The 27,075-nt window shown below is 51.7% G+C and overlaps 1 protein-coding gene and 1 long non-coding RNA gene across 11 annotated transcripts in view; one reads left to right on the forward strand and one right to left on the reverse strand.

Moving 5' to 3' along the window:
• ZNF135 (zinc finger protein 135) lies at nt 7,903-23,430 on the forward strand. 10 transcript variants are annotated; one of them, XM_021097360.1, is made up of 4 exons: nt 7,922-8,352; nt 10,065-10,144; nt 16,569-16,695; nt 19,158-23,430. In XM_021097360.1, the coding sequence occupies exons 1-4, from the start codon at nt 7,986-7,988 to the stop codon at nt 20,873-20,875; spliced, it is 2,292 nt and encodes a 763-aa protein (XP_020953019.1). In that variant the 5' UTR covers nt 7,922-7,985; the 3' UTR covers nt 20,876-23,430. The 10 variants fall into 10 exon arrangements, with proteins under 10 accessions (XP_020953020.1, XP_020953021.1, XP_020953019.1 ...); XM_021097364.1 differs by having other exon boundaries at nt 8,188-8,352; nt 10,060-10,144; XM_013998900.2 differs by having other exon boundaries at nt 8,222-8,625.
• The window catches only part of LOC110261340, a 28,176-nt gene continuing 17,789 nt past the window's right edge, over nt 16,689-27,075 (reverse strand). The window contains exon 3 of the long non-coding RNA XR_002345405.1: nt 16,689-21,166. This is a non-coding gene — a long non-coding RNA (uncharacterized LOC110261340). The remainder of the gene's footprint in view (nt 21,167-27,075) is intronic.

A 27,075-nucleotide genomic window follows, 5' to 3' on the forward strand; every position in this document is an offset into this window, starting at 1 on the left:
TCCTCCGCAGCACCTCTGGCTGTCTGGCTGCCCGTTTCTCGCCGTCGGTGTGCCCGCCGGGCTGGCCGGCTGCGGGGGAGTGGCCGCGGGGTTGACCGGGGATCACGCTGAAAGAAGCACAAGTGGCCATGAAGCGGGCTGGTCTGCGGGTCGCGGCCGGAGGCCAAGCAGCGCCTGGGACTCGGGGATGAGGAACTCGCAAGGCTCGGAGGCAACGCGTGGCTTTTGAGGTCCCGAGGGGGCACTGAAGTCTGCGGGTGGCGCCGGAGCACCCCTTCCCCCAAGCACCAATGAGGGGAGAATGCTGGGGCGCCCCTTCTGGCCAAGCCGCCAGCCCCAACAGTCGCCCCCTCATCATTGTGGGAAGCGTGGAGAGGCCTCCATCGCGACAAGCCCCCAGCCCCCGTCCGCACCCCCATCAATGTGGGCGGGGGCCGGGGCACACCTTCTCCCCAAACTTGAGCTCCCAGTTGGCATCCTGTCATCAGTTTGGGACAGAAAGCCCCCCTTTTCTGTCATTTGTTCACTCCAGACCCCACGTAGCCCAGTCCTCCCTTCCCACACCAGCCAGCGTCCCAGGACCCACACCCCACTTTTTAAGCTGCACCAAGGCCCGCTGTCACCCCCCCACACACACACACACACACATTCTCAGCCAGTAAAGGAATCGACCCCCCGTCCCCGCCGCTTTCTTCGTTTATCTGTTTAATTACAAAGTTCCAGAGTTCCCGTCGTGGCGCAGTGGTTAACGAATCCGACTAGGAACCATGAGGTTGCGGGATCGGTCCCTGCCCTTGCTCAGTGGGTTAACGATCCGGCGTTGCCGTGAGCTGTGGTGTAGGTTGCAGACGCGGCTCGGATCCCGCGTTGCTGTGGCTCTGGCGTAGGCCGGTGGCTACAGCTCCGATTCAACCCCTAGCCTGGGAACCTCCATATGCCGCAGGAGCGGCCCAAGAAATAGCAACAACAACAACAAAACAAAACAAAAAAACAACGTTCCCCACCCCTGGGGGCCCCATCTCAGACACATTCACCCATTAAGGAATATCTACCCTCTGCGGAGGGTCCATTGCCAGTGCCAAAGCCCCCCACCCTTAGAACTGCAGATCTCACTGCCCGCCCCAGGTGAACAGAGAACACCCTTCAACATCGATCCCAGGGCCCCAAAAGTGGTTCCCCAGGGCCCAAGACCACCACCGCGTCTCCATGTGGGCCCAGATTCTCCTCGAGTACACCTTCCTCAAGCTTCCCCCCACATTTAGGAAGTCCCTTGACTCCAGAAGCCCTGTGAACTTGGCTTCTCCCCAGTAGACTTCATTCCGGGGCTCTGGAGGCTGCAGAGAGGCTGCAGATCCTCTCCCTGGACTCTGCCTGCGGCCACCTCCCCAAGCACCATAAAGAGAAGGGTGAGGCCTGAGACCGCAGAGCGGAGGGACTGGAACCCACTGGGCTGCACGATGGCCCCTGTTTCATCAACGCAGACATGAAAGTGCCACAGCAGTTTAAGATTAGTGTCTCTGCTTGTGGTCTCAGCAGGGAGGACAGTGCCCCTTGGTTGTTCATCGGGGTGTCGAGAAGCAGGCTGGCAGGTTGCTGGCCGAGCACAGTCCTCCTGAGTAGTCCTGTCTGCACCTGTATACCTCTCCTTCTTCCCTAAATGTGGAAAACGCACCAGAGGACCAAGAAGGAAGCCAGAGCGAATGCTCTGCCTGTCACATCATAAGCATTCTCCCATGTCATTAACAGTCCTAAGCATTCTTGCTCTCTGTTTCCCTCCGTGGTGGTGGCGCACCATCAGGCTATCATCTGGGGAGACTCGGGAAATACGAGCCATGCAGAGCACTCGGCTGGCCACCCTTGGGCCTCTTTCCTGGTGTCCCTTTTCAGGATCCTCTTGTGATTTGGCATCTTTCTCCTACACGTCCTACCGTCCCCACATCCCATCTGTGCCTCCCCTGAGCTTGTCACAACATCACTGCGTATTTCCTGTATCTCAGTCGTTTAGGCTTCACCATAAGCATGGGAGGGTAATTGATCCTGCCAAGATTGACAGTTGGACAGCTTTTTTTTTTTTTTTTTTTTGGTCTTTTGAGGGCTGCACCCATGGCACATGGAGGATCCCAGGCTAGAGGTTGAATCAGAGCTGCAGCCGCTGGCCTACACCACAGCCACAGCAACAAGGGATCTGAGCTGAATCTGTGACCTACACCACCACTCACAGCAACCCACTGAGCAAGGCCAGGGATCAAACCTGCATCCTCATATATGCTAGTCAGATTAATTTCTGCTGAGCTACGATGGGAACTCCCTGTTGGACACTTTTGTACTGAATCAGTGGTAATGAACCTGTCTAGTATCCATGAGGATGAAAGTTCGATCCCTGGCCTCACTCAGTGGGTTAAGGATCCAGTGTTACCGTGAGCTGTGGTGGAAGCTCACAGATCTGCCATTACTGTGGCTTCGGCATAGACTGATGGATATAGCTCTGATTTGACCCCTAGCCTGGGAACTTCCATATGCCATGGGTGCAGCCCTTAAAAAAAAAATTTCAGATAAATTTCACATACTTTGAACTTCTGGAATGTTCTTTTTTCTTTTTACTTGTCTTTTGTCATTTTAGGGCCGAACTTTCGGCATATGGAGGTTCCTAGGCTAGGAGTTGAATGGGAGCTGTAGCTGCCGGCCTACGCCAAGGCCACAGCAACGCCAGATCCGAGCCACACCTGCGACCTACACCAGAGCTCACAGCAACGCCAGATCTGTAACCCACTGAACGAGGCCAGGAATTGAACCCATATCTCGTGGATCCTAGTCAGGCTTGTTAACCACTGAGCCATGACGGGAACTCCCTGGGATGTTCTTTTTTTTTTTTTTTTTTTTAACCAAACCCACCACAGCAACAAAACCAGGCCTTTCCCCAGGGGGCCAGAAAGGATTTCAAGGACAGCAGATGTTCTTGATATACAAGCCACCACAGTGCTTCCCAAGAGAAAGGCTGTGCCAGTCTGTATTTTCATCAGGGGGTCGGCATAGTACTCTATAATAGAGCACCATTACTACTTTAAAAAAAAAAAAAAAAAAAGAGTTCCCGTCGTGTCGCAGTGGTTAACGAATCCGACTAGGAACCATGAGGTTGCGGGTTCGATCCCTGCCCTTGCTCAGTGGGTCAAGGTTCCGGCGTTGCCGTGAGCTGTGGTGTAGGTCGCAGACGTGGCTCGGATCCTGCGTTGCTGTGGCTCTGACGTAGGCTGGCAGCTACAGCTCCGATTCGACCCCTAGCCCGGGAACCTCCATGTGCCACAGGAGTGGCCGAAGAAATGGCAAAAAGACAAAAAAAAAAAAAAAAAAAAAAAAAAAACTCTGCTCATTTTAATTTTTTTTTTTTTTTTTGGTCTTTTTGCCTTTTCTTGACCTGCCCCCTCGGCATATGGAGGTTCCCAGGCTAGGGGTCGAATTGGAGCTGCAGCCGCCGGCCTACGCCAGAGCCACAGCAACGAGGGATCCGAGCCGCGTCTGCAACCTACACCACAGCTCACGGCAATGCCAGATCCTTGACCCACTGAGCAAGGCCAGGGATCAAACCCGAATCCTCATGGAGCCTAGTCTAATTTGTTACCACTAAGCCATGATGGGAACTCCTAATTTTTATAACTTTTAACATTTTCTTCATTTAGAGTCCACTGTAGGAAGCTTAGAACATGCACAAAGCTGTTTTTTCATTGCCTTTCCCCCTTCCCCACTGCCTTTTTTTTTTTTTTTTTTTCTCTTTTTAGGGCCACACCTGCAGCATATGGAATTTCCCAGGTTAGGGGTCAAATCAGAGCTGCAGCCGCTGCCCACACTGCAACCACAGCAATGCTGGATCCAAGCCGAGTCTGTGCCCTAGACCACAGCTCGTAGCAACACCGAGTCCTTAACCAACTGAGCGAGGCCAGGGATGGAACCTGCATCCTCACAGATACTAGTCGGATTCGTTTCTGCTGCGCCACAACAGGAAATCTCTCAACAGGAGAAATTAATTTTCTCACAGTTATGGAGGCTGAAAGTCCAAGATCAGGTGTGTCAGGCATGGTCTCTGTTGATACCCCTGTGTCGGATGGCACAGAGGGAGAACTTCTCCAGTGTCCAAGGGGTTCTGCTGGAGAGCAGTGGCAGCTCCAACAGGGCAGGAATCCTGGTTCCCCCAGCTCCTCCGTGAACAAGGGGCAGACAGATACTAAACCCAGGAAGGGGTGAGGGTTGTGAGGACAGCACAGTGAGAACGGAGGGACAAGGGCCGTCACCTGAAACCAGAGCACTTAGGAAGACCTCCCCATTGCGGGGACACCTGCGCTAGGACGAACATCTGGGAAGAGTTCAGGGGGAACAGCAGGTGCCAAGGCCCTGGGGTGACCGGTGCCTCTGCTTCAACACAACAAAGCCCTGGAGTTGAGGCACAGGGATGGAGATGAGGCCAGAGCAGAGCGGGGAGGCTAGGTCAGCTCCGTGGGGCACCAGAGGTAAGTCCCAAGGAGGCGTCCCCAGCAGGGAGGGAGGCCCTCTGATGTGGCTGCTTTGCACCTGCCCCCCTCTGCAAGCCCTCGACTGCTGAATGCATCCACCTGCTGACACCTGGGTCTGCCTGGAGCCAGTGGGACTGTGCTGAGATGCCACCCACTGCTCACTGCCCGAGGCCAGAGAGGTGCTCCCCCTGGCCAAAGCCTCGCCTCCCCCAGGAACCCCCAGACCCCGGCTCCCAGTGAACAAAACAGACCCCCCTCCTCAGCTGGCCAGCCCCCGGGGACACCAAGGTCCAGAACCTGCGTTCCAGCAGTGCCAGTGCCGCAAGGTCGGGGGGCCGCCTCTCATGCTGCGCCAGCTCTGGATGCTGTGCGGCCAGTGGCTGGGCCTGAGGTCCGCACCAAGGAGCGGATGCTGGAGTTGGTGGTGCTGGAGCAGTTCCTGGGCGCATGGCCCAGTAAGATGAGAGCCGGGGTGTAGCCGTGGCCCCCCGGCCCCTGCAGGGAGGCCACTGGCCTGGTAGAGGCCCTCCCAGATGTCACAGCAGGAAGGTGAGGACACACCTTGTTAAGGGCCCGGGTGCCTGGGAGCAGGTGCCCAAGGATCACCTCTTTTTCCTCCGGGACTCACCGTGTGGCATCCACCCAGGGCTGCTCCCAGCGGCCATCCCGGCTCCAGTCCCCATGCCCATCTCCGACCGCAGCACCGAGCCCTCCCCAGCGAACCCTCTTCCTGCCCATGTCTGGCCCAACGTGAGGCCCATGTACCTGAGTCTCTCATTTTTGTCCTTTACAGCAATGTCACCGTGCTGCACGCCTCCGCCTCAGCGCCCTGGCCCCTCAGTAACTGAAGAGCGCTTCCTTTTACCACGTGTCTATGGCCCAGGGCGCTGCGTCTGTCCGCTCTCCCTGCAGAAGATGCTGCCCCCTACTCGGGGCCCCCAGGGAACCCCGGGGTCGTTAGTCCCTCCCCTCTGCAGTGGGTCCAAAGGGTGCAGACCGGGTCCCAGACTCAGGCTGTTGTGCAGCTGGACACCAGGGCCTGCAGCGGCCACACAGTGGGTGTCCAGGAGAGCTCTGCGGAGAGCAGCTCCGACCCCGCCCTCTCTCTAGGCTCCCCGTTCCCCAAAGCGACTTCAGACTTTGTCCTCTGCTCTCTTCCCCCTGTGACCCCGGCAGCGAGCTTCCATCCTCTAGGGCCGGCGCCTGGAGCAGAGCTCTCTCTTTCCTAGTCCTGTCAACACCAAGGCAGAACAGGATGCCGGGAGGCCCCCCAAGCACACGTGGACGATGAGACCCAGGAGGCGCCCTGGGACAGGGCAGCCTAGGGGAGGGGTGTCAGGGAGTTCCTGGGAGGGGAATGCCAGGCAGAGGGCACACCAGGAGCAAAATCCAGGAGTGCACCCTCCTCTGGCCAGTGCCTCAGGTCCACGGGGTCATCAGTGGGCCTTTTATCCATCGTGCACGTGGTCATTGTTCCCAGGGTGCCCACCGTAGCATCTGGAGCAGGTCAATCCCTCAGGGCCCCGCACAGGTGCTTCCATTAGAGCGTGTCCAGGCCCTTGCTCAGGAAAGACTTGCAGTTTACAGAAAAAAGGGTTCCCATTTCTGCACACTGCTGGGGACGCCGGCAACACACTCGGCTTTGCAGAAGTGCAAGCCTAGCTTGTAAAAGCTGGAAGGCACTGGGTTCCTGGGTCCCTGGAGCATTGTGCATGCAAGGCAGGAAAAGCGGCCTTGGGAACTCCCTGTCCCAGGGCAGAGGGGCCTAAGAGCATTTGCCTCTGGCCCTTGGGGCACTCGTGCAGCCTGCAGGTGAGGATTCCTGTATTTCATCTATATTAGGAAGTTTTCCGTCATTATTTTTTCAAATATTTTTACCCCTCATTCTGCCCTCTTCTTCAAAGATTCCCATTGTGTCTGGTAGTGTCTTTTATGGGTTCCACAGGTCCCTTGAGCTCTGTTCATTTCTTTCCCTGCTTTGTTCCTCTCTGCTCCTTGGACTGTATCATTTGAATTGCTCTATCTTCAAGTTTACAATACTATCTTCTGCCTGATTAAATCTGTTATTGAACCCCTCTAACAAGTTTTTCAGGCCAGCTATCGTACTTTTCTGTTCCAGAATTTTGTTTGGTTCATTTTACAACTGACACCTCTTTATTCGGTTCCTCTATTTGTTGAGAACATCATTCTCCTGGGTTTTTTTTAGCTCTTTGGGTATATTTAAGAAGTTGATTTAAAGCTTCTGACTAGTTAAGTCCAATGTTTGAGCTTCCTCAGGGACCGTTTCTGGTCGTTTCTTTTTTTCCCGTGAATAAATCATATTTTCTTATGCCTCTAGATGCCTCTTAAATTGTCGCTGGAAACGGGATATTTTGAATATTTGGTGACTCAATGTGTCAACCCTGGAGACCAGATTATCCCTCCACTTCAAGACTTGCTATGTTGTTTATTGTGGGTTATAATTGTTTGTTTTAGTGACGTGTCTAAACTATTTTTTTATCTTTTTTTGTGTGTGTGTCTTTTGAGGGCTGCACCTACAGCATTTGGATTGGTGCATGTGGAAAGAGGCACATATGGGAAAAGGGTTTGACAGGATCCATCCATTCAGTGGAACACTGTGGTCCAGTATGTGGTAGGCCATGCATATTCCAAGGGCTACACACATGGTGGGAAACAGGAGACGTTCCTAAGCGTTCATCTCTAGTTGATCTGCAGGCTCCATGGAAGCAGAAAGCGAAAGCTCAAGCATAGTTGTAAATGGCATGGCTGAGCACTCAAGGAGCACCTCAACTCTGAGCCAACCTACAAAAACCAGAAGAGGTTTCGTTTTGGGGTTTTTGTTTTGTTTTGCTTTTTAGGGCCACACCCGTGGCATACGGAGGTTCCCAGGCTAGGAGTCAAAGGGGTCAAATCGGAGCTACAGCTGCCAGCCTATGCCACAGCGACAGCAACACAGGATCTGAGCCACATCTGCGACCTACACCACAACTCATGGCAATGCTGGATCCTTAACCCACTGAACAAGTCCAGGGATCAAACCTGTGTCCTCATGGATGCTAGTCAGATTCATTAACCATTGAGCCAGGACAGAAACTCTATGTTTAACTTTTTAAGGGACTCCCAAACCATCTTCCAAGGCAACATTTTTGCTTCTTCTATGACATATTTTGAGCCTAGAAAACTACAGAAAGTGTTGCAGTGAACACCGAGGTACCCGCCACGCAGCCATCTCAGAGCCTAACCTCCTGAAAGGCTGGCTTTGGGTTATTTTTAAAGAAATAACACACCGGTGGAGGTCACTGGATTCGCAGCTGCACACCTCCACATTTCTGCTGCCCCCGGGTCCCAGGGGTGGAGCAAGAGGTGGGAAGGACAAAGGGGTCTCTTACAATACATTTCATCCAGGCATTGCTCCTTTTCACTCCTGACCCTCCATGACCCCTCTCAGTCCCCTAGCAAGTCACTCGCTGGAAGAGGCCCGGGATGGCAAACACAAGTCTCCACACGAAGCGACAGGGAGGGAATGTTTACGAAGGTGACATAAGAACAGGCATCAGGACTCGAACTCCTGACCTGTCAAAAATCGAGAGGCGGGAACAGACGCGCACGGAAGCCGCGCGCCGCCCTCTGGGAGACGTAGTTCACGGCCCCCACCTCGCGCAGGCGCGGTCCCGGGCCGCGGTGGGCGTGGCCTTCACCCTGACCCTGCACGAAAGAGCGCGGCGAGGGAGGCCCGGGGTGAGCCGCCAGGCAGCTGCCCGCGGGATCTGCTGGGCCCAGCTGGGAATCGGATTCCCGCAGCCTGGGCCCCGGGCGCGGGCGAGCGGAAGCACAGGCGCCGCCCTCTGGGGTATGTAGTTCGACGCCCGCCGACCCAGGCCGAGTCCCGGCCCGCGGTGGACGTGGACTTCGTAATCCATTCCTAGGAGGGCAGCATGGGAGGGTCCGGGGTGGGAGACCAGGCGGAGCTCGGAACCCAAGTCCCTCAGCCTCAGCCTCCAGGCGGGGTCGGGGCGAGCAGGGAGGCGACCGGAAGCGCGCGCGCCGCCCTCTGGGAGGTGTAGTTCGGCACCTTTACTCAGAGGGTGCATGGCGGCCACGGCCTTTGTCCTCCGTCCGACGGGTAAGTGGGATTGGGGGTGGCCGGGGCGGGGGAGGCCGAGGCAGGGTCTCGGCGTGGGTGCAGGGTCTTCTCTGAGGTCCTGGCCCGTGTGTGCATCCAGCCACGCGCGTCTGTATCGAGTCCCTTTACTGCTTTGGCTCCGGGCGGGTCGCTGCGGGGGGGGGGGGGGGTGTTGTGGGCGGGGCCGAGTGGGCGGGGCTTGGTTTGGGAGGTGGGGGTCCCAGGCTCTGAGAGGAGGGGTTGGGTCCTGGCTTTGGCTTAAGGGATTGCGGTATGAGGATTCAGGGGCCCCAGAGAAAGAGTAGCTGGCCCGACTCTACAAAGCCTGGAGCCAACCTGACCTGCATCCCTCCCCTGTTAGGGCGGGATGTCTAGGGTTTGGAGGGTGGGGAGTGCTGAGACACCACCATGATGTCATCTCTGAAGCTTCGCCTTCTTGAGAGGCTTCTGTCCCTAAGGGATGAAGATGAGGAAGACCCCAAGCACCAGATTTTGACCCTAGCCGCCTGGGACACAGGAAACAGAAACAGACTCATTATATTAAAATCTTACTGAGCACCAACTGCATGCCAGGCACCATCTTGGCACCTTCATTAATTCAATAAGCAGGTGTTTAGATATCCGGGGTGCCAGGCCCCATCTCATATCCCAGTACTTTCAACATTGTCTCCGCCCCGGACGCCACAGGCGAGTCAGGGAGATGATGATAAGCCCATAAAACATCACTGAACAACATAACTCCCATCCAGGAAACTGCAATGACGACAGCAGGGCACGAGCAGGATGGGGCAGAGTCGGGTGCGCCAGCAGGGTGATCCCAGGGCGGCACAGAGAAGGCAAACAGGCCCTGCCTTTGGCCTGTGTCTCTGTCTGGGCAGTCAGCCACGGAGGAGCTTGTAAATCACTGGGAATAGGATCGTGCACGTATTACATGCTAAATAGTTGATCACTGAAGCTGGAGGCTCCCCTCCCAGCAGCACCCCCCTCCCTGTGCATCCTGCTGCCTGCTGAACTCCAGTTTCAGCCTTTTGCACGTTCTTATTCCCTTAAGCTCTGTGCTGGGTCACCACCCTGCTTTTGTGGGAGAGGGAACCAGTTCGTGAGTCCCCAGCGCAGTCTGGCCCTCCGTCACAGTAACAGAAAGCGTCGTCATCTGGGAATCATCTGTGCAACCCAGGCTGTGCCCCTTGTCCCCCCTGGCTGCCAGCTCTCCTGTCTGTGGAGGGTGGGGTAAGGAAGATCTGAGCTCACCCTTCAGCAGCGCCTGGGCGCACAGCAGGAGCGCAGAGGATGCCAAGCTGAGGTTTCACTGTGGTTGGGTCTGGCTCGGCTGCTGGACCCCTTCTCTTCTCCCTGCATACAGTGCTTCCAGGACCTGGGGTCCCTGCTGACCACCATCGCCTGCCCAGTCTCTCACATCCCCTTTCCCCCCAGAACAGCCTGCGGAGGAGCTGGCTCTTCCTGCGAGAGGCCCGGGGAAGAGGGAATGACTGCCAGGCTCCTCCCTGCCAGGGACCCGGTGAGTACCCCGCCACCCTCACACTCAGGCCTCACGAGCTCTGACCTGTGCCCCCCTGGGCTCATTCTGCCCTCAGGGCTTTTGCACTCACCCCACCTCCTGCCAGAAATGTGCTGAAGTCAGCCCCCCATCCTCCAGATCTCCCCCCATCACCTCTGAGAAGACCTCTTGGATCCGCCCATGCCACCCTGGCCGCCGTTGCGCATCCATCCCTGACGTGGCTCTGGCGCTTTCTTAGCACAGGGTCCTGGGCCTGTTCTCCCAGCTCACTCTCTGCATCCAGTCACTTGGCAGACACGTACCAAGCACCTGCCATGTAGCAGGAGCCATTCCAGGTACTGCGGGTGCAGGAACAGAGAGGTGAGCAGAAATCTCCATCCCTGTGGTGCTCACCAACCGTCAGGGGAATGTACACCTGCCGAGCGTTGGGCAGAGAAATGAGGCCCAGAAAAGGGTGGGTCTGGGGACCAGGCAGTCATTGGTACAGCCCCAGAGGCTTCCCCGAGGAAGCGGCCCCCAAGCAGAGACCTGCAGGAAGGGAGGCTGAGGTTGGGGTGCACAGGAAGAATGCTCCGGGCAGAGGGAAGAGCACGAGCACAGGCCTGGAGGTGGGAGCACACCAGGCACGTCACATGAAGAGCAGGCACACGTGTGTTATGAGGACCAAGAACAAGGTCTCCTAGGCCAGCTGCAGGGGCCCGGCACACAGTAGGTGCTCAGTGAATGGGCAGAATGATGCATGTTCCAAACTCTGGGGTCAGTGCTGGACACAGGTCCCCGTATTCGATCCCCACATCAGTCCCATGCGAGGAGCAGGGGAATGAGGAGACCAAGGCACAGAGCAGGTCATGCCACTGGGGGTGGCTGAGCCAGGCCTGAGCTCAGGAGGCCTGGCCCGGCTCAGACCACCTGCCTCCTCTGGTCCCCGGCGCCCAACACGTGTCCTGCTGCCTTCCTGGCTTGTCCTCCTGGTCTGTGTGGCTGCCCCAGCAGCGTCCCTCCATCTGCTCCAGGGCGCTGACCCCTGCTGGGATTGTAATTTTTGCCAGCTCCCCGACCCTGCAGCTAGCACACGACCAGCATGAGGTAGGGGCATGTAGCTTGTCTCCATAGCCTCTGTGCCCAGAAGGGCAGCCTGTGCTCAGTAGTCCTGACTCCACAGATAAACACTGAGTGAGACCTATGGAGTCTGGAAAGTGTGAGCAAACAGGGAATCAAAACCTCCCTGGCCCCTGCACAGCTGTTTGAGTGCTGGCTCTGCAGGGAAAGTACCCACTATGCACCAGACCCAGGGTACACACGTCCTGTGAGTTCCCACAGTCCTCCCACAGACGTCTCAGAGCTCCTGCTAACTTGCAGATGAGGACAGAGAGACGCCACACAGTGAAAAGATATCTGGGGCCAGGGTCTGAATCCACACCATGGGTCCAGGGCCAGCCCTTCACAGTGTTGCCCCCCCACCCCGGACACTCACTAACAGGAGACGTTCCAGCAGCAGTGCATCCTGCCTGGTGGGCCGGAGTCCGGCTTGTGGGCACCCTTGTGTCCCCAACTCCGCTCCATGCGGCCACAGTCCGCCGACCTTGCCCCTGCCTCCCTGGCCGGCCGCAGCACTTGGTTCTGGGAGACGAAAACCCCACGGCGGCGGGGGTCTGTGCCCAAGCCTAACGCAGCTTGAAGGTCATAAATTCTGCACCTGATCACGGAAGGCGCGGCCGCATGTGTCAGGATATCAGAAAAGACATGCGAGCGTGAGCTGATGGGAAGCGCCCCGGGAGTGGGTCAGGCTTTCCCTTGGACGATTGTCCTTCTCCCCCAATATTTACTTGTTTTATCGACGCGTAGTTGATTTCCCGTATGATATCGGCTGCAGGTGTACAGCATGGTGATGCAGTGTTTTTATGGGCTATACTCCATTTATGGTTATAAATATTGGCTAGTTCCCTGTGCTGTAGTTATTCTTGTAGCTTATTTTATACCTAGTAGTTTGTGCCTCTTCATCTCCGCCCCATCTTGTCCCTCTCCTCTTCCCCCTCCCCACTGCTAACACTAGTGTGTACTCAACATCTGTGAATCTGTTTCTGTTTTGTTGTATTCATTTATTTTTTTCGATTCCACATTATAAGTGATGGTATCTAGTGCTTGTCTTTCTCTGAGACTAAGTTCCATCCATGTTGTTGCAAATTGCATTGCTTCCTTCTTTTTTATGTCTGAGTCGTATGGTATATGTACCATATCTTCTTGATCCATTCATCTATTGATGGACACTTAGGTTGCTTCCAGGTCTTGGCTGTTGTAAATAATGCTGCTGTGAACATTGGGATGCATGTATCTTTTCAAATTAGTTTTTCCGTTTTCTTCAGCTGTATACCCAGGAGTAGAGTCATTGGATCATATGGTAGTTCTATTCCTCCAGTACTTAAATGCCCCATATTAAAGACGAACAGTCCTCAGGGGTCCTGCCACTTGAGACCACCATCCATTTCATTTTCCTGGCCTTGGCTCTTTGCTCTCTCCCCTCCGCCCTTCTCTGTGCGCACAGGCATTGCTTATGCACAGGGTACATTTATGGGAGTGTGCAGCTGGTGACTGCATCTGTGGACACCAGTGGATGGTCCGGCTGAGGCAGGGGACGCTCCCAGCCCCTCCCTTAGGTGATGCGGCTGTGACATCTCAGGGGTCCTGTTCTGTCCAGGGAGGAACCGGCTAGGAGGGTGTGGGTTCCTTGCCTGCCCACAGGGCCCAGAAGCCCCATTCCAGTCCCCTGTGTCTTTTTCTCTCATTTGTCTTTGTGGGAGGTGGCTCAGCCTCATGGCCAACAGGGGGGACGCTGGACCCAGACAACCCAAGTTCAAATCCTGGCTCAGCCTTTTTCTCCCCAGGTGATTTTGGTTTCACTGGCATCCTCCCTGCGTGAACAGTGGTTGGAGTTATGTGGTCACCCGAGGCCTCGGGTTATGTGACCAATCCATGTGCTTCTCTCAGTACCGTCTGTGTGTCTGCTCTTTTTTTTCTAAGGTTCACAAATTTAAAGTTCTTCATGTGTCAAAACCCTGATATCTTTCATGGTGATTTCTAGGTTGATGATTTGGCTGATTTTTTTAAGGCCACACAACCCTGTAATGATATTCTCATTATAAAAATGTCAGGCGGAGTTCCCGTTGTGGCTCAGGGGTCAAGAACCTGACATAGTGTCATTGAAGATGCAGGTTCGATCCCTAGGCTTGCTCAGCGGGTTGAGGATCCAGCAGTGCCAGAATTAAATTAATTGGGAATTAAAGCTCTGTTTCGTTTCGTTTAATTTCCCCCCTGAAAGGCTCTTCCCCATCCTTGAGTGTCGGTGCCCCTGTCTTGTGCTTGGCTGTGGATTTCTCCACCTTGTGGGTGAACCTGTTACCAGGTGCCTGTTAGGTGCAGACAATGCAGCCGAGGAGCAAGGTTTCTGGGCGGGGGGATGTGGAGGGAAGTGGAATTGCCAGAATAACAAACGTGTGCATCTTTTAAAAACCCACCAATTGTCAAAGGAATCCATGCCTGGGTACTAAGCCGTCCTCTTCTCTGAAGGGCCAGGCTTTCTGTCCTGTGGTTTGCTTTTCACTTACTGATTGGTCAGCTCTTCACATGTGCTGGCCACTGATCCTCTGAATGACTGTCATCTAGGGCATGAATTGTGATTGCTGAATGTATTATTTTCCTGTTGAGTCAGCAACAAATCCCAACAAACCTGGCTTAAAACCACACAAACTCATGATAAGTTCCAGAGGTCAGAAGTCTGAAATGTGTCTCGTTAGGCTAAAATCAGAGTGTCGGCAGGGCTGTGTTCCTTTTGGAGGCTGGAGGGGGGATCCACAGCTTCCGGAGGCCCCCCACGTTCCTTGGCTCCTGGCCTCCTTCTGTCTTCACAGCCAGCTTTGGCCAGTTGTCTTCCTCGTGTCCCATGCCTGTGAGCCTGACTTTTCTGCCTCTTTCCCATTGAAAGACCCTTGTGATTATGTTGGGCTCCCTGGGATATTCCAGGATGATCTCATTTTAATATCCTTCTTGCCATGTAATTCAGGGATGGCAGTGACACAGTTCTGCCTACAACACTCATTTTTCTTCTTTCTGACTTTTCGTGGCTTATGTTTTATTTGTGAGGATTTGGTCTACCTCCCGTTTATTAAATTAATGGCCTATACTTTTCCAGATTTCTTTTTCGTATTAATCTCTTTAATATTTCTGGAATTTATTTTTATTCATGGTGTGAGGTAGGTATCTACTGATTTCCCCCTACAAACAGAGAGCCAGTGGCCCTGGTGTGCCCACTGCTGTGAAATGCTCCCACTACCACAGTGACTCCCCACTTACGCATGATCTTCATGTACTTGAATTGACTTTGCATAGTGAACAGATTCTTTTTTTTGTTGTTGTTCTTTTGCCACACCCAAGGCATGTAGAAGTTCCCAGGCCAGGGATCAAACCTGCACCACAGCAGCGAACCAAGCTGCTCTAGTGACATTGGATTCTTAATCTGCTGCTCCACATGAGAACCCCCAGATTCTTAATAAAGTTGCCCAGGTTAAATCCTCGGACTTCCTGCTTACTGGCTTTATAACTTTGGCAAGACACACTATCCCATGTCTGTAAAATGGGCTCATAGCAGCATGAACCCTCCCACAAGATTGCAGGTTAGATTAAATGTGATGAAATGTTGGTCCAGGGCCTGGCATGGGCAGTATGGGAGATGGTCTTATTGAGTCTGTTTTTAATCTTTAACAACTCATCTAGACTATATTCCAGGATATAGTGAAAGGTGAAGATTATTTAGGTATATTTTCCCCTCACCAGGCTAACCAGGTATCACCAGTGTGTTTTCTGAGCAATCTTTCTCTTCCTAATTCATTTGGGTTCTTCCTTCCTATATTAGGACCTAGTCTTAAGCTGAGCTATTTCCTTGAGCTCCTGTTGGCCTGCTGCACATGGTTTTACGTCTGGTGCCGTGTGGGTCTGCCATAGCAATCCTCAACCACCGCATCCCAGTGCTTAGCCCCGAGACATGATCTGTATGTCAGCTGTTACCATCTTGACTCCCATGTGGCCAGACAGAGGCCATTATCCCCTGCTGTCCAGTCCAGACCCCACAGGTCACAGAGGAGGCATGTCCCACACACCCAGCAAACAGGAGTGGCCTTCGCTTCCCTGAGGAAATGGGCTTTCTCCTGGCTCCGGTCTGTCTCGTTGTCTTACTGATCTGTAGGAGCTTTTACATATTAAGGAAAGAAGTTAGTACCCCAAGTACATTGTATGCTGCATATATACTTCACAGGTGGCACGATGGGAGTGGTGGTGTTTCTGAAGTGCATACGCTTTCCAGTTGGCCATTTCTTCTTAAGACTTAGAGTAGTTTCTGCAGTGCATACACTGTAATTTAGTCGACTGTCTCACTTACTTTTCTGGAGAGGAGTATCCTGACTGGAATTCTGAGGCTGCCCTCCTCGCGGACGTGCCCGGCGTGTTCCCGGCAGCCGTTATCTTGACGAGACAGCACTGCTGCGACTCTGTTATGCTGTATGACTCGATCGGCCTGAGCAAAGGGAGACTGTCTGGACAGACCTGCCCAGATCACGCGCGGCCTTTGTAACGCAGCGCCTCCCCTGGCTGGCTGCAAAGGTGGAGAGACACATTCTGCCTTCCCTGGGAGAAAGCCAATGTGCATGTTGTAAGCGGTCCATGGAGGGGGTGGCTTCCAGGAGCTAAGAGTGGCCTCTGGCTGCTGCCGGCAGGAAATCAGGGATCGCAGTCCCGCGGGGCTGATTTCTGCCAACAACAAGAACGGGTCTGGAAGCAGATTTTTACCCCTTGTCTTAGAACAGGGAATTCACCCAGGTTGCTCAGGAGTTCCGGCCCACAGGACTATGGGACACTGAACAGGTGTTGCTTTGAGACACTAGCTTTGCGGTATTTGTTTACGTCACTAGATAACTGACGTGGGTAGAAAGGAGCATCTGGGTTTCGCGTCATCATTAGAAAGATCACCTCTACTGAGGTTTTTTCCCCTAATATCTCCGTTTCAAGGGCTTTGTTTCATTCATTATATATACATCTGGGATCCATCAGGATGTTATATTTTGGCCAAAGGGTGAGGCAGGGTTCTAACCTGACAGTGTTCCAGATGCTCCTTCCCCACTGCCCCACTGCCCAGACACAGCTGCCACTTTGGGGGACCCCCCATGCAAGCGGAACACACCTCCCCTTCACTGTTGACTCCTCAGCAGCCTGTCTTATTTCATGCGACTTTCCCCCTGCAGGGCCCCAAGTCCCACAGGAAAAACCTGACTCAGATCCCCAGACCCTCCCACACACTTGGCCGATGTCCCTGTTCACCAGCTGCTCCCACAAGCAGCCACCCTGGGGACACTGAGGACACTTGTGTGTGATGTTTCAGGAGCAAGTGACTTTTGAGGACGTGGTCGTGGACTTCACCCAGGAGGAGTGGGGGCAGCTGGAGCCAGCCCAGAGGACCTTGTACCGAGATGTGATGCTGGAGACCTTTGGGCTTCTGGTCTCTGTGGGTGAGGCCACCCCCATGCCCCTGATCTGCCCCCGGCACAGATTCCAACTTTCCTGGGATAGAAGTAGGAGTAGATCTAGGCCTTAAGAGCAGATTCCTGGGAAGTGTCTGGGGCTTCAGGGAATATCACTTAGGATGTTTTGATTGCGAATTACAGATCCTCCTAGCAATGCCAGAAGCAGAAAGCCATACATACAAGTAAAAGGGACATAGGGTCCCATGACCACAGAATTGAAGGGTAGACCCGCATCTTCCTATGGTGCTGTTGGGAACCCCCACCCCCACCCCCTTCTGCCTCCATTCACAGATGGGCCCCTCCGAAGGTGACAGGACAGCCACCAGGGGACCTCTACCCCATTTGAGACCAGCAGAAGAGGTGGGGTCTATGTCCTGGGCACCCATCCAAGGCCCACGTGGTCTCGGTTTGGCAGCCAGGTCCCCTCCACGCTGGTCATTGTTGCTAGCAGGCAAGGCAAGGAGCAGAGCCCTGACTGGCCATCTTGGGGCCTGGGATGGGGTCAGGGACTGAGTGGGGAGGTGTCCCTAGGAATGTTGGGGGCTGTTACCACAACTGTGGGCTCTCGGGGAACCCTAGCTGCTTGGGTCCTGGAAAACTGAACAAGAAGTGGGCAGAGCATTGAGGAGGGTCCTGGGACACATGCTCACACCATCAGTCTGCCCCTGAGCAGGACACTGGCTCCCCAAGCCAGTTGGCATCTCCCTGCTGGAGTAGGAGGTGGTGCTGTGGGTGGTGGACGAGGGAGGCCCTGAGGTGTGTGCTCGGTGAGGTGAAGGCCCATTCACCCCGCAAACGCTCTTGGATTCCTCAGAGCAAACTGACTGCTTGGTCTTTCAGGGAACACTCACCCGGCACCTACTGTGCTCTCGGTGAGGCCAAGTTCCCAGCATCACTGAACTTACATGCTTGCTGAGGGAGGGGTACACGATCAGTAGCTAACATGATGATAACAACAGCGAACAAGATGATAGCAGATTACAAGGAATGCTGAGAAATGGAAGCAGAGACGAGGCAGAAGCTAGGACTGAGGCAAGGACCGAGGAGAAATGAGGGCTAGCTCTCCACAAAGGTGGCATGTGAGCTGAAGCCTGAACCAGTGCGGACAGCTCGCCCGTGAACCAGTCTGGGAGAACAGAACTCCGGGCAGAGGACACAGCAAGCACAAGGCTCCGTGAGGTGCAGCAGGCAGCTCTGGCTGTGTAATAAGCACTGCAGTCTCTGGTTTATGTCAATCACTGATAATTCTGGCCTCTGTGGGCCAGTGGATCCAGTGGATCCAGGCTGGGCTCTTCCAAGTGCCTGTAGGTTGGCTGGGTGGCCCTCCTCTTCATTCCTCTCATCCAGCTCTGGAGACCAGCAGGCAGCTCTGCTGGGAGTGGGAGGGGAGGGTCCCGCCCTCTGGCATCTAGCGCTGACCCCGTTTAAGCAGCTGCCCACTGCCAGGGCCCAAGAAGGGAGTCACAACAAGGTCTCCCTAGCCTCAAATAACAACTAGCTCTTACTTAGTATATTAGTTCCCAATTGGTGCTGTGGCAAATGATCATAAACTTAGTGACGCAAATTATCTAACAGTTCTAGAGGTTAGAAGTACAAAATGGGTCTTCCTGGGCTGTAGTCACCATCTCAGCAGAGAAGTGTTCTTCTGGAGGGTGTGGGAAAATCCATTCCCTTTTTTTTTTTTTTTTTTTTTTCCCATTTCCTTTCATTGTGCCCCTTCTAGAGGCTGCCCACACCCCCTGACACACAGTGCTGTCCATTTTCAAAGTCAACAAAGGCTGGTCACGCCTTCTCACTTCATGTCCCTCCTGCCTCTCTCATTCATATTGAAGAACTCTAGTGGTTACCCTGGAGTGGCTCCAGAAAGCCATGGTGATCGCAGATGACGAGCAGCCTAATGCCTCCTTGACGTGCAAAGCTATAGCATATTCAAGGCTCCAGGGATTACAACGTGGACATGATTGGGAGCTACTGTTCCACCAAACACATCTGGCTTGACTTTTTTTTTTCTTAACTTTTCACTAAAGTGTACCATAAATGGGAAAGGTGCTTATATCACACCTTTAGGCCAGCCTGGTGTCAAGGTGGGGATGGCACACACTGAGGTCATGGCTGTGCAGAGGGCGGGGTACCAGGGCCAGAAGGAAGGAGGAGGAGGAAACGTGTTTGTTCAGCATGTCCACTGAGCTCTGTTCTGGGCTGGGGGTACTCCAGGCCCTGGGGTGTCTGTCCAGTTTCCCTGGATGCTTGCTCTGTCCTCAGCACTCTGCTTCTCCCCCTCTCTCCTATTCCTTTTCTGATTTGCAAAAACGTATTTTTAATGGGAAAATATGTGTGCCTTGGACCTTTCAAAAGCATCGGTTTTATTCTTCTATCCACCCACCCACCCTAAACTCTTCTCCTAGAACTGGGATTCAGGGACATTTCCATTTTTCTGTTTCTTTCAGACTTGGAAGCTAGACCCCAAACCAAACTATCAACTGCAAAGCAAGACATAACTGAAGAAATACCCAGCAATGCCCTGGTAAAAAGCTTCCTCTGGGAAAGTCTGTGGCACTCTAAGGGTGAAGATGCTGAGGGCCCCTGGGAGCAAAGTTGCAAGAGGCCAGACAGCCATGCGGTGCACATGGCCTTCATGCCTGTGAAGACACCCACTCAGGAGCAGCAGCAGGGGAATGGGTTTGGGGACACCTTGAGTCTGAGCCCTGATCTCCCAATTCAACCAATGACTCCTGAAAGGCAAGGCCCTCCCATGTGGGGAACACATGGAAAAAGGGGGACTCTGCACTCAAATGCTCAGCAGAAAATCTCTGCAAAAGAGAAATTCTACAAATGTCAGGAATGTGGAAAGGCCTTTAGTCACAGCTCAGCACTCATTGAACATCACCGAACACACACGGGAGAAAGACCTTATGAATGTCACGAATGCGGGAAAGGCTTCCGAAATAGCTCAGCACTTAGCAAACACCAGAGAATCCACACTGGTGAGAAGCCTTACAAATGCACTCAGTGTGGAAGGACCTTCAACCAAACTGCCCCACTGACCCAGCACCAGAGAACTCACACGGGTGAAAAGCCCTACAAGTGCAGTGAATGTGGGAAATCCTTTAGTTTTAGGTCCTCCTTCAGCCAACATGAGCGGACACACACGGGTGAGAAGCCCTACACATGCAGTCAGTGCGGAAAGGCCTTCCGACAAAGTATCCACCTCACCCAGCACCTGCGAATCCACACTGGAGAGAAACCCTACCAGTGTGGAGAGTGTGGCAAGGCCTTCAGCCACAGCTCATCCCTGACCAAACACCAGCGGATCCACACTGGGGAGAAACCATATGAGTGCCAAGCATGTGGAAAAGCCTTCACCCAGATCACACCATTGATTCAGCATCAGAGGACACACACAGGCGAGCGGCCATATGAGTGCAGCGAGTGTGGCAAGGCCTTCAGCCAAAGCACGCTCCTGACCGAGCATCGGAGGATCCACACAGGAGAGAAGCCCTATGGGTGCAATGAGTGTGGGAAGACCTTCAGTCACAGCTCGTCACTCAGCCAGCATGAACGGACACACACGGGGGAGAAGCCCTATGCATGCAGTCAGTGTGGGAAGGCCTTCCGGCAGAGCACACACCTCACTCAACATCAGAGGATCCATACTGGGGAGAAACCTTATGAGTGCGGTGACTGTGGCAAGGCCTTCAGCCACAGCTCGTCTCTGACCAAACATCAGCGGATCCACACCGGGGAGAAGCCCTACGAGTGTAACGAGTGTGGCAGAGCCTTCAGCCAGCTGGCTCCACTCTTTCAGCATCAGCGGATCCACACAGGAGAGAAGCCCTATGAGTGTAATGAGTGTGGCAGAGCCTTCAGCCAGAGCTCCCTCCTCATAGAACACCAGAGGATTCACACCAAGGAAAAGCCCTATGGGTGCAATGAATGTGGAAAATCCTTCAGCCACAGCTCTTCACTCAGCCAGCATGAGAGGACACACACAGGGGAAAAGCCCTATGAGTGCCAGGATTGCGGAAAATCCTTCAGGCAGAGCACCCACCTCACTCAGCACCGGAGGATCCATACGGGAGAGAAGCCATATGAGTGCAGGGACTGTGGGAAAGCCTTCACACACAGCTCCTCCCTTACCAAGCACCAGAGAACTCATACTGGGTAGTGCCACTCCACATGTGCTGGGACACGGGAAAGCCTTAAGCCATAGCACACTGCTTACTAGATATGACCCAATCACACCCCTGAGAAACAGCACAAACATACACAAGTCTTCACACACATCACATTGCTCAGAATCCCTCAGAGTTCATACTGATGGAAATGATTGTGGGAATACCGAGTTCTTGGTCCTCCATCCCTGGATATCAGATCATCCAGCCAGTAGGGTTGTGTGGAGTTAGTCACTGTTGAGGACCTTCTGCCATGAGTGCCCGCTAAGGCCTCATTGTAGAACCTACAAAAGAGAAATGGAAAAAGACATGGGTCTGGGGTGGCTTCTAAGGATTCACCCTAATCCAAACCAGACATTTTCAAAGTTGTGAGAAATTCAACAAATGCATTTCAAAAAACAAAAATCAGGAGTTCCCATCGTGGCGCAGTGGTTAACGAATCCGACTAGGAACCATGAGGTTGCGGGTTCAATCCCTGGCCTTGCTCAGTGGGTTGGGGATCCGGCATTGCCGTGAGCTGTGGTGTAGGTTGCAGACGCGGCTTGGATCCTGTGTTGCTGTGTCTCTGGTGTAGGCTGGTGGCTATGGCTCCGATTAGACCCCTAGCCTGGGAACCTCCATATGCCATGGGAGTGGCTGAAGAAATGGCAAAAAGGCAAAAAACAAAACAAAAAAAACAAACAAAAAAAACCACGCAGTCAGAACATTCTTGGTGGGGGGGATGTGCTTATGAATGGTGCAAGTTTACTCTGACGTTTCCTAAAAAGACAGTGGCAAATATGAGAGTGGCATCTTTTTGGAATCACCACGACTACTCAACTCTTTCAATACAAAGTTTTCTGATTTGTGTGTAAATTCTATGCTCAAGGTAAATGGCCACCAGCCTCACAGATGTGAATTCTATATGACAAAGTATCCATATACTATAAACAGATTTTATAAATTAATCTTTATATGCATTGGAGTTGACAAGATTTGTGTAGGAAGACTCAAAATGGAAAGTCCCATCCATGGAGTTCTGCAGATTCTAAGTTGGCTTCTGCTGCTCCGTTCTTGCTGTGAGGTTTTCTAAAGGACTCACAGGCATTAGGAATACAGGTGTTGCTGTTTCACAAAAAGATTTTTTTCCTTTGTTAAGCTACACATTGGTACCTTATGTTTTATAAGATTTTTCTCTTGAGGAGTTCCTCCATGGCTCAGTGGGTTAAGCACCCAATGTTGTCACGGCTGTGGCTCAGGTCCCTGCTGTGGCACAGGCTCAGTCCCTGGCCCAGGAACTTCCAAATGCCATAGGCATGGCCGAAAAAAAAAAAAAAAAAGATTTATCTTGAGAAATGAACAACTTAATCTCATGAACTGCTTTTTAAAAAAATTGATTCTTCATCCTGGTGTTTAATAAGTTTTCGTTTTTATAAAATTTAACCTAAAGGCGGTCTATAGAATTTCACTGAACCCTGAATTCACTAACAGCAGTCGCCCTGATACCCACAATCCTTAAACAGTGACTTGTCACTCTCACTAGAACCCATATTTAAACTTCATTGGCTGGGTTTGTTCACCAGCCATCAGTTAGGGCTATATCAGTCAGTTTCATCTTTCCTAATCACAATGCTGGAATATGAGTTTCCAGTTAACTTAAAATTTCTCCCTTGGTGGAGCAATGTTGCAAATAGTCCTCTAATACTGTTCCTAAGTATGCTGGTGGAATGCCTCCTCTTTTTTGGAATTGACTTCAGTCATTTAAAAACCACTTAAGGAGGGAGTTCCCGTCATGACGCAGTGGTTAAGGAATCCGACTAGGAACCATGAGTTTGCAGGTTCGATCCCTGGCCTCACTCAGTGGGTTAAGGATCCGGCGTTGGCGTGAACTGTGGTGTAAGCCAGTGACTACAGCTCCTATTAGACCCCTAGCCTGGGACCTCCATATGCCATGGGTGCGGCCCTAGAAAAGACAGAAGAAAAAAAAAAAAGAAGAAAAATAAAACCATTTAAGGAATTCTCTGATGATTCAGGGGGTTAAGGATACGATACTGTCACTGCTGTGGTGAAGGTTCGATCCCTGGCCCAGGAACTTCTACATGCCATGGTCACAGCCAAAAATAAATAATACAACTAAGTAAAAATAATAACCATTTAATAAAACTGGTAAATAGTGCACAGCAGCACTCTTCAATAGAAACAACACAAGCCGCACTGGTAAATTTAAATATAACAGTCCCATTTAAAAAGCAAGAAGGGAGCTCCTGTTGTGGTGCAGTGGAAATGAATCTGACTAGTATCCATGAGGATGCGGATTCGATCCTTGGCCTCAATCAGTGGGTTGGGTATCTGGTGTTGCTGTGAGCTGAGGTGTAGGCTGCAGACACAGCTCAGATCTGGCATGGCTATGGCTGTGGTCAGCAGCTGTAGATCTGATTCGACCCCAAGCCTGGGAACTTCCATATGCCGCGAGTGAGGCCCTAAAAAGAATAATAATAATAGAAAGAAGAAACAGGTGAAACTAATTTACTATTGTCCCCTGTATATCCCAAATGTTACCACTTCAACATGCTAATATAAACAATCACAAATGAGATATTTTGCCTTCTGTCTGTGCACTACATCCTTAAAATCCAATGCGTATTTTACATTTGCAGAACATTTTAATTTGTTGTAGCCATATTTCAAATGCTCATCTGCTCCATGTAGCCAGCCAGTGGCTGTACTGGACAGGGCAGCTCAACAGCCTTGGTCCTCTGGTCAGAGACTTTTGTCCTCCCCCCCTTTAATACATGTGTTCTCTTCCGTTTCCCTTCGCCTCTATCCTTGTGTAGCTTCTTGTCCCCAAAGAAATCGTGTGCTGGGAAGATCAATCATGTCAGAATATAGGAAATGAGGTGAAAACTGGGCAGAAGTGTGTGGTGGATTGGAAGGTGGGGATGGGAGGGGCTCACATCAGGAACCTCTGCACTTGTGGTTTGCCGGCTTTTTCAGAGAGGCTTGCCCTCATGCCTTAGTGATTCCCTTTTGGCCACACACACCTAATATGGAAGCTCCCAGGCCAGAGATCACATTCCGAGCTGCGGCTGCAACCTATGCCACAGCTGGCACAAAGCCAGATACTTTAACCCACTCTGCCACAACAGGAACTCCACTGTCCCCTATATATGTCCCTTCTTCCATAGTGAGAATACTCTGGACTAAACACACTTCCTAATTTGCTGAATCCTAAAATACTTCTAAAATAGTTTTGAGTTGCTTTTCTCCACCACTACAAAAAAACACAAACCTACTAAAAAGATTTTAGAATTTGCTACTGTTTCTCTATCACCCTGCCCAAGACCTGGTAAAGTATACAAATTGATGATTTATTCTACAGAAAGAGACAGATACTTCCAGATGTTCCCACTTGTTACCAGGAGAAGCTGGGTTACCTTGGGCATTAGGAGCAGTGGGTCTGTACGGAGGGTCTTAACTCTCAACCAAAGGTGCAGGGAAGTGGACAACTAAGAAACTTGGTAAGAAACTGGGAAAGATTAAATCTGTCTGTCCCAGAGTCTCCCTCTGAGAGCAGTAGTCTCCACTATAGGAAACCGGAACCTCCTGCTGCAGAAGCTCCGCCCCTTTCCCCACACTTCCTGAAAGCCTTCTTCCTACTGGGAGTTTCGCTGAGAACCACCTAATTGTCTGGAGCCCAATGCGCTGGAGAGGCAGTCGTTTCACTTAGATTTCTGGAAACTGTCCATTCTATAAACTCAGGTGCCCAAAGGTTGAGAGAGGCCTGGATTACGTTATGTTTTGAGAATCGGTTTTCATGGATTTGCCACAAACTAAATGAAGCTGCTGAAACTCCAAAGTCCTTCACTTTCTTGTCCTCCTTCCAGGGCTCAATGGCTAATTTTATCGTAGGAATTTTGAATTCTTCTCCCAGAGGGACTCCTCAGTTGTGTGAGCTTCAGGCCCAATGAATCTGGACTGGTGCCTGGTTCCATCCGCCCCATCCTGGGACTTCTGCACAGACCTGGGGAAAACCGAGCCCAGCACTTCCGAGAGCAGTGGGAGATCTCCACCTCTGCTGTGATTGAAAACTGGGTGCCGTGGAGGGCATTAAACCAGAAACTGCTGATGGGACTGAGGTGGGTTTCAGAATCTGTATGGTAAAGCAATGGGTAATTGTGGAGCAAGTGATCTGAGAGCCTCATCTTGAGGAACAGAGGCCAGGATGTGTAAAATGTGAACTGTGCTCAAGCTTCCTGAAGTGGTTCCGCTGAAGAAGCCTGCCGTTCACCCCAAGTGCAGAAGCTCTTATCCTGGGAGCCTCACAGGGGTGAGGGAAGAGCTTGAGTCCTGACTTTTCCCTGCCTTTTTCCACATGAGAAACACACCAGTCCATCTTGTGTTGCCAGATGCCTGAGTGAAGAAAGTCCAGTCTCTTCCCACAACCCACCAGACGACTCACTCATTCAAGATACTCAAGACACAACACATACACACTTACAATGATGCTCTCAGATTTTGTAATGTGCTGTAAACACATACATACCAAAATCTTGTACACAGAAAACTTACTGCAAGTACATATACACATATACTGAGATGTCAAAGGTAATAGTTCCTATGAGTTGGGAACATGAGAGATTTCCCCTCCTTTGTGTATTTTGTTGTTGTTGTTGTTTTCTATGGGACAATTTTTTTCAAAATGGTAAAAATGAATTTTATTACAGAATCCTTGTAAATAAAGAATTTTCAAAAGAATTTAAAAGCAAAAACAGGGAGTTTCCATTGTGGTTCAGTGGTAACAAACCCGATTAGTATCCATGAGGATGCATGTTTGATCCTTGACCAACTCAGTGGGTTAAGGATCTGGTGTTGCAGTGAGCTGTGGTGTAGGTCTCAGATGCAGTTTGGACCCTGAGTTGCTATGGCTGTGGTGTAGGCCAGCAGCTGTAGCTCTGACTTGACCCCTAGCCTGGGAACTCCCATATGCTGCTAGTTCAGCCCTAAGATGAGAAAAAGAAAAAAAAAAAAAAGAAAAAGCAAAAACAAATGCAGCCATCATTCCCCAACCCTAACAAAACTATTTTCATTTTCATACTTTCTCTGCTATGATTTGAACACACCCAGCGTGTCTTACAATTTCACTTAGAAATTATTCTTCCATGTTGCTACGCAGTATTACCATTATGCCTTATGATTCCTTTGGATGGCTCTACCAAAATTTATGTCACTGTTCCTCTATAATTGGAACAATTATAACAACTTAACTCCATACAAATGAGCATCCTAGTCACCTGTGCATAGTCTACTTTGAGTATACCACCTAGGTGCGGAAAGGATTTCTGCCTCAATGTATGCAGCTCTCTCCTCCACCACAACCCCCGGCCCACTAACTATTTAAGAAAAATCACCATGCCTGAAATTCAAAGCTCAAAGAACGCAAATGTCAAGAAGTTCTTAAGAAATTGAACTACTTGTGTTCAGTTTGTGTTCCAAATAGTTGCACTAGTTGACGCTGATTTACAAAACTCATCAACCCAGATAATGATGGGGGCATGTATTAGTCTGCCTGGGCTGCTATAATAACAACAAAACAGGTGACATGGCTTCAACAAGAGAATTTTTTTTTTCTTTTTAGTGCCTCACCCACAGTATATGCAAGTTCCCAGGCTAGGGATTGAATCAGAGCTACAGCTGCCGGCCTACACTACACCCATAGCAATGTGCAATTCGAGCCTCATCTGTGACTTAAACCACAGCTCATGGCAATGCTGGATCCCCAACCCACTGAGCAAGGCCAGGAATCGAACCGACATCCTCATGGATACTAGTTGGAAAATCCCTCAAAACAGGAAATCCCTCAAAAGGAGAAACTTATTTTCTCAGCTATGGAGGCTGAAAGTCCAAGATCAGGCGTGTCAGGAATGGTCTCTGGTGAAACCTTTCTTCCCGGCTTCCTCTGTGCACTCTTGGAAAGAAAGAGCAATCTCTTTCTTCCTCTTCTTATAAGGACACCAGTCTCACAGGATTAGGGCGCATCCTTATGGCCTCGTTTAATTTTAACTATCTCTCTAAAGACCGTATCAATAAACTAGGGGTTAGGGCTTCCACATAAGAACTGGGGGCTGAGGGGGCCACATGCAATTCAGTCCATAACAGAGGGTATTTTTTTGGTCTTTTTAGGACCACACCTGCGGCATATGGAGGTTCCCAGGCT

This window comes from Sus scrofa, chromosome 6 (genome assembly GCF_000003025.6).
Source record: "Sus scrofa isolate TJ Tabasco breed Duroc chromosome 6, Sscrofa11.1, whole genome shotgun sequence".
Taxonomy (NCBI): Eukaryota; Metazoa; Chordata; class Mammalia; order Artiodactyla; family Suidae; genus Sus; species Sus scrofa.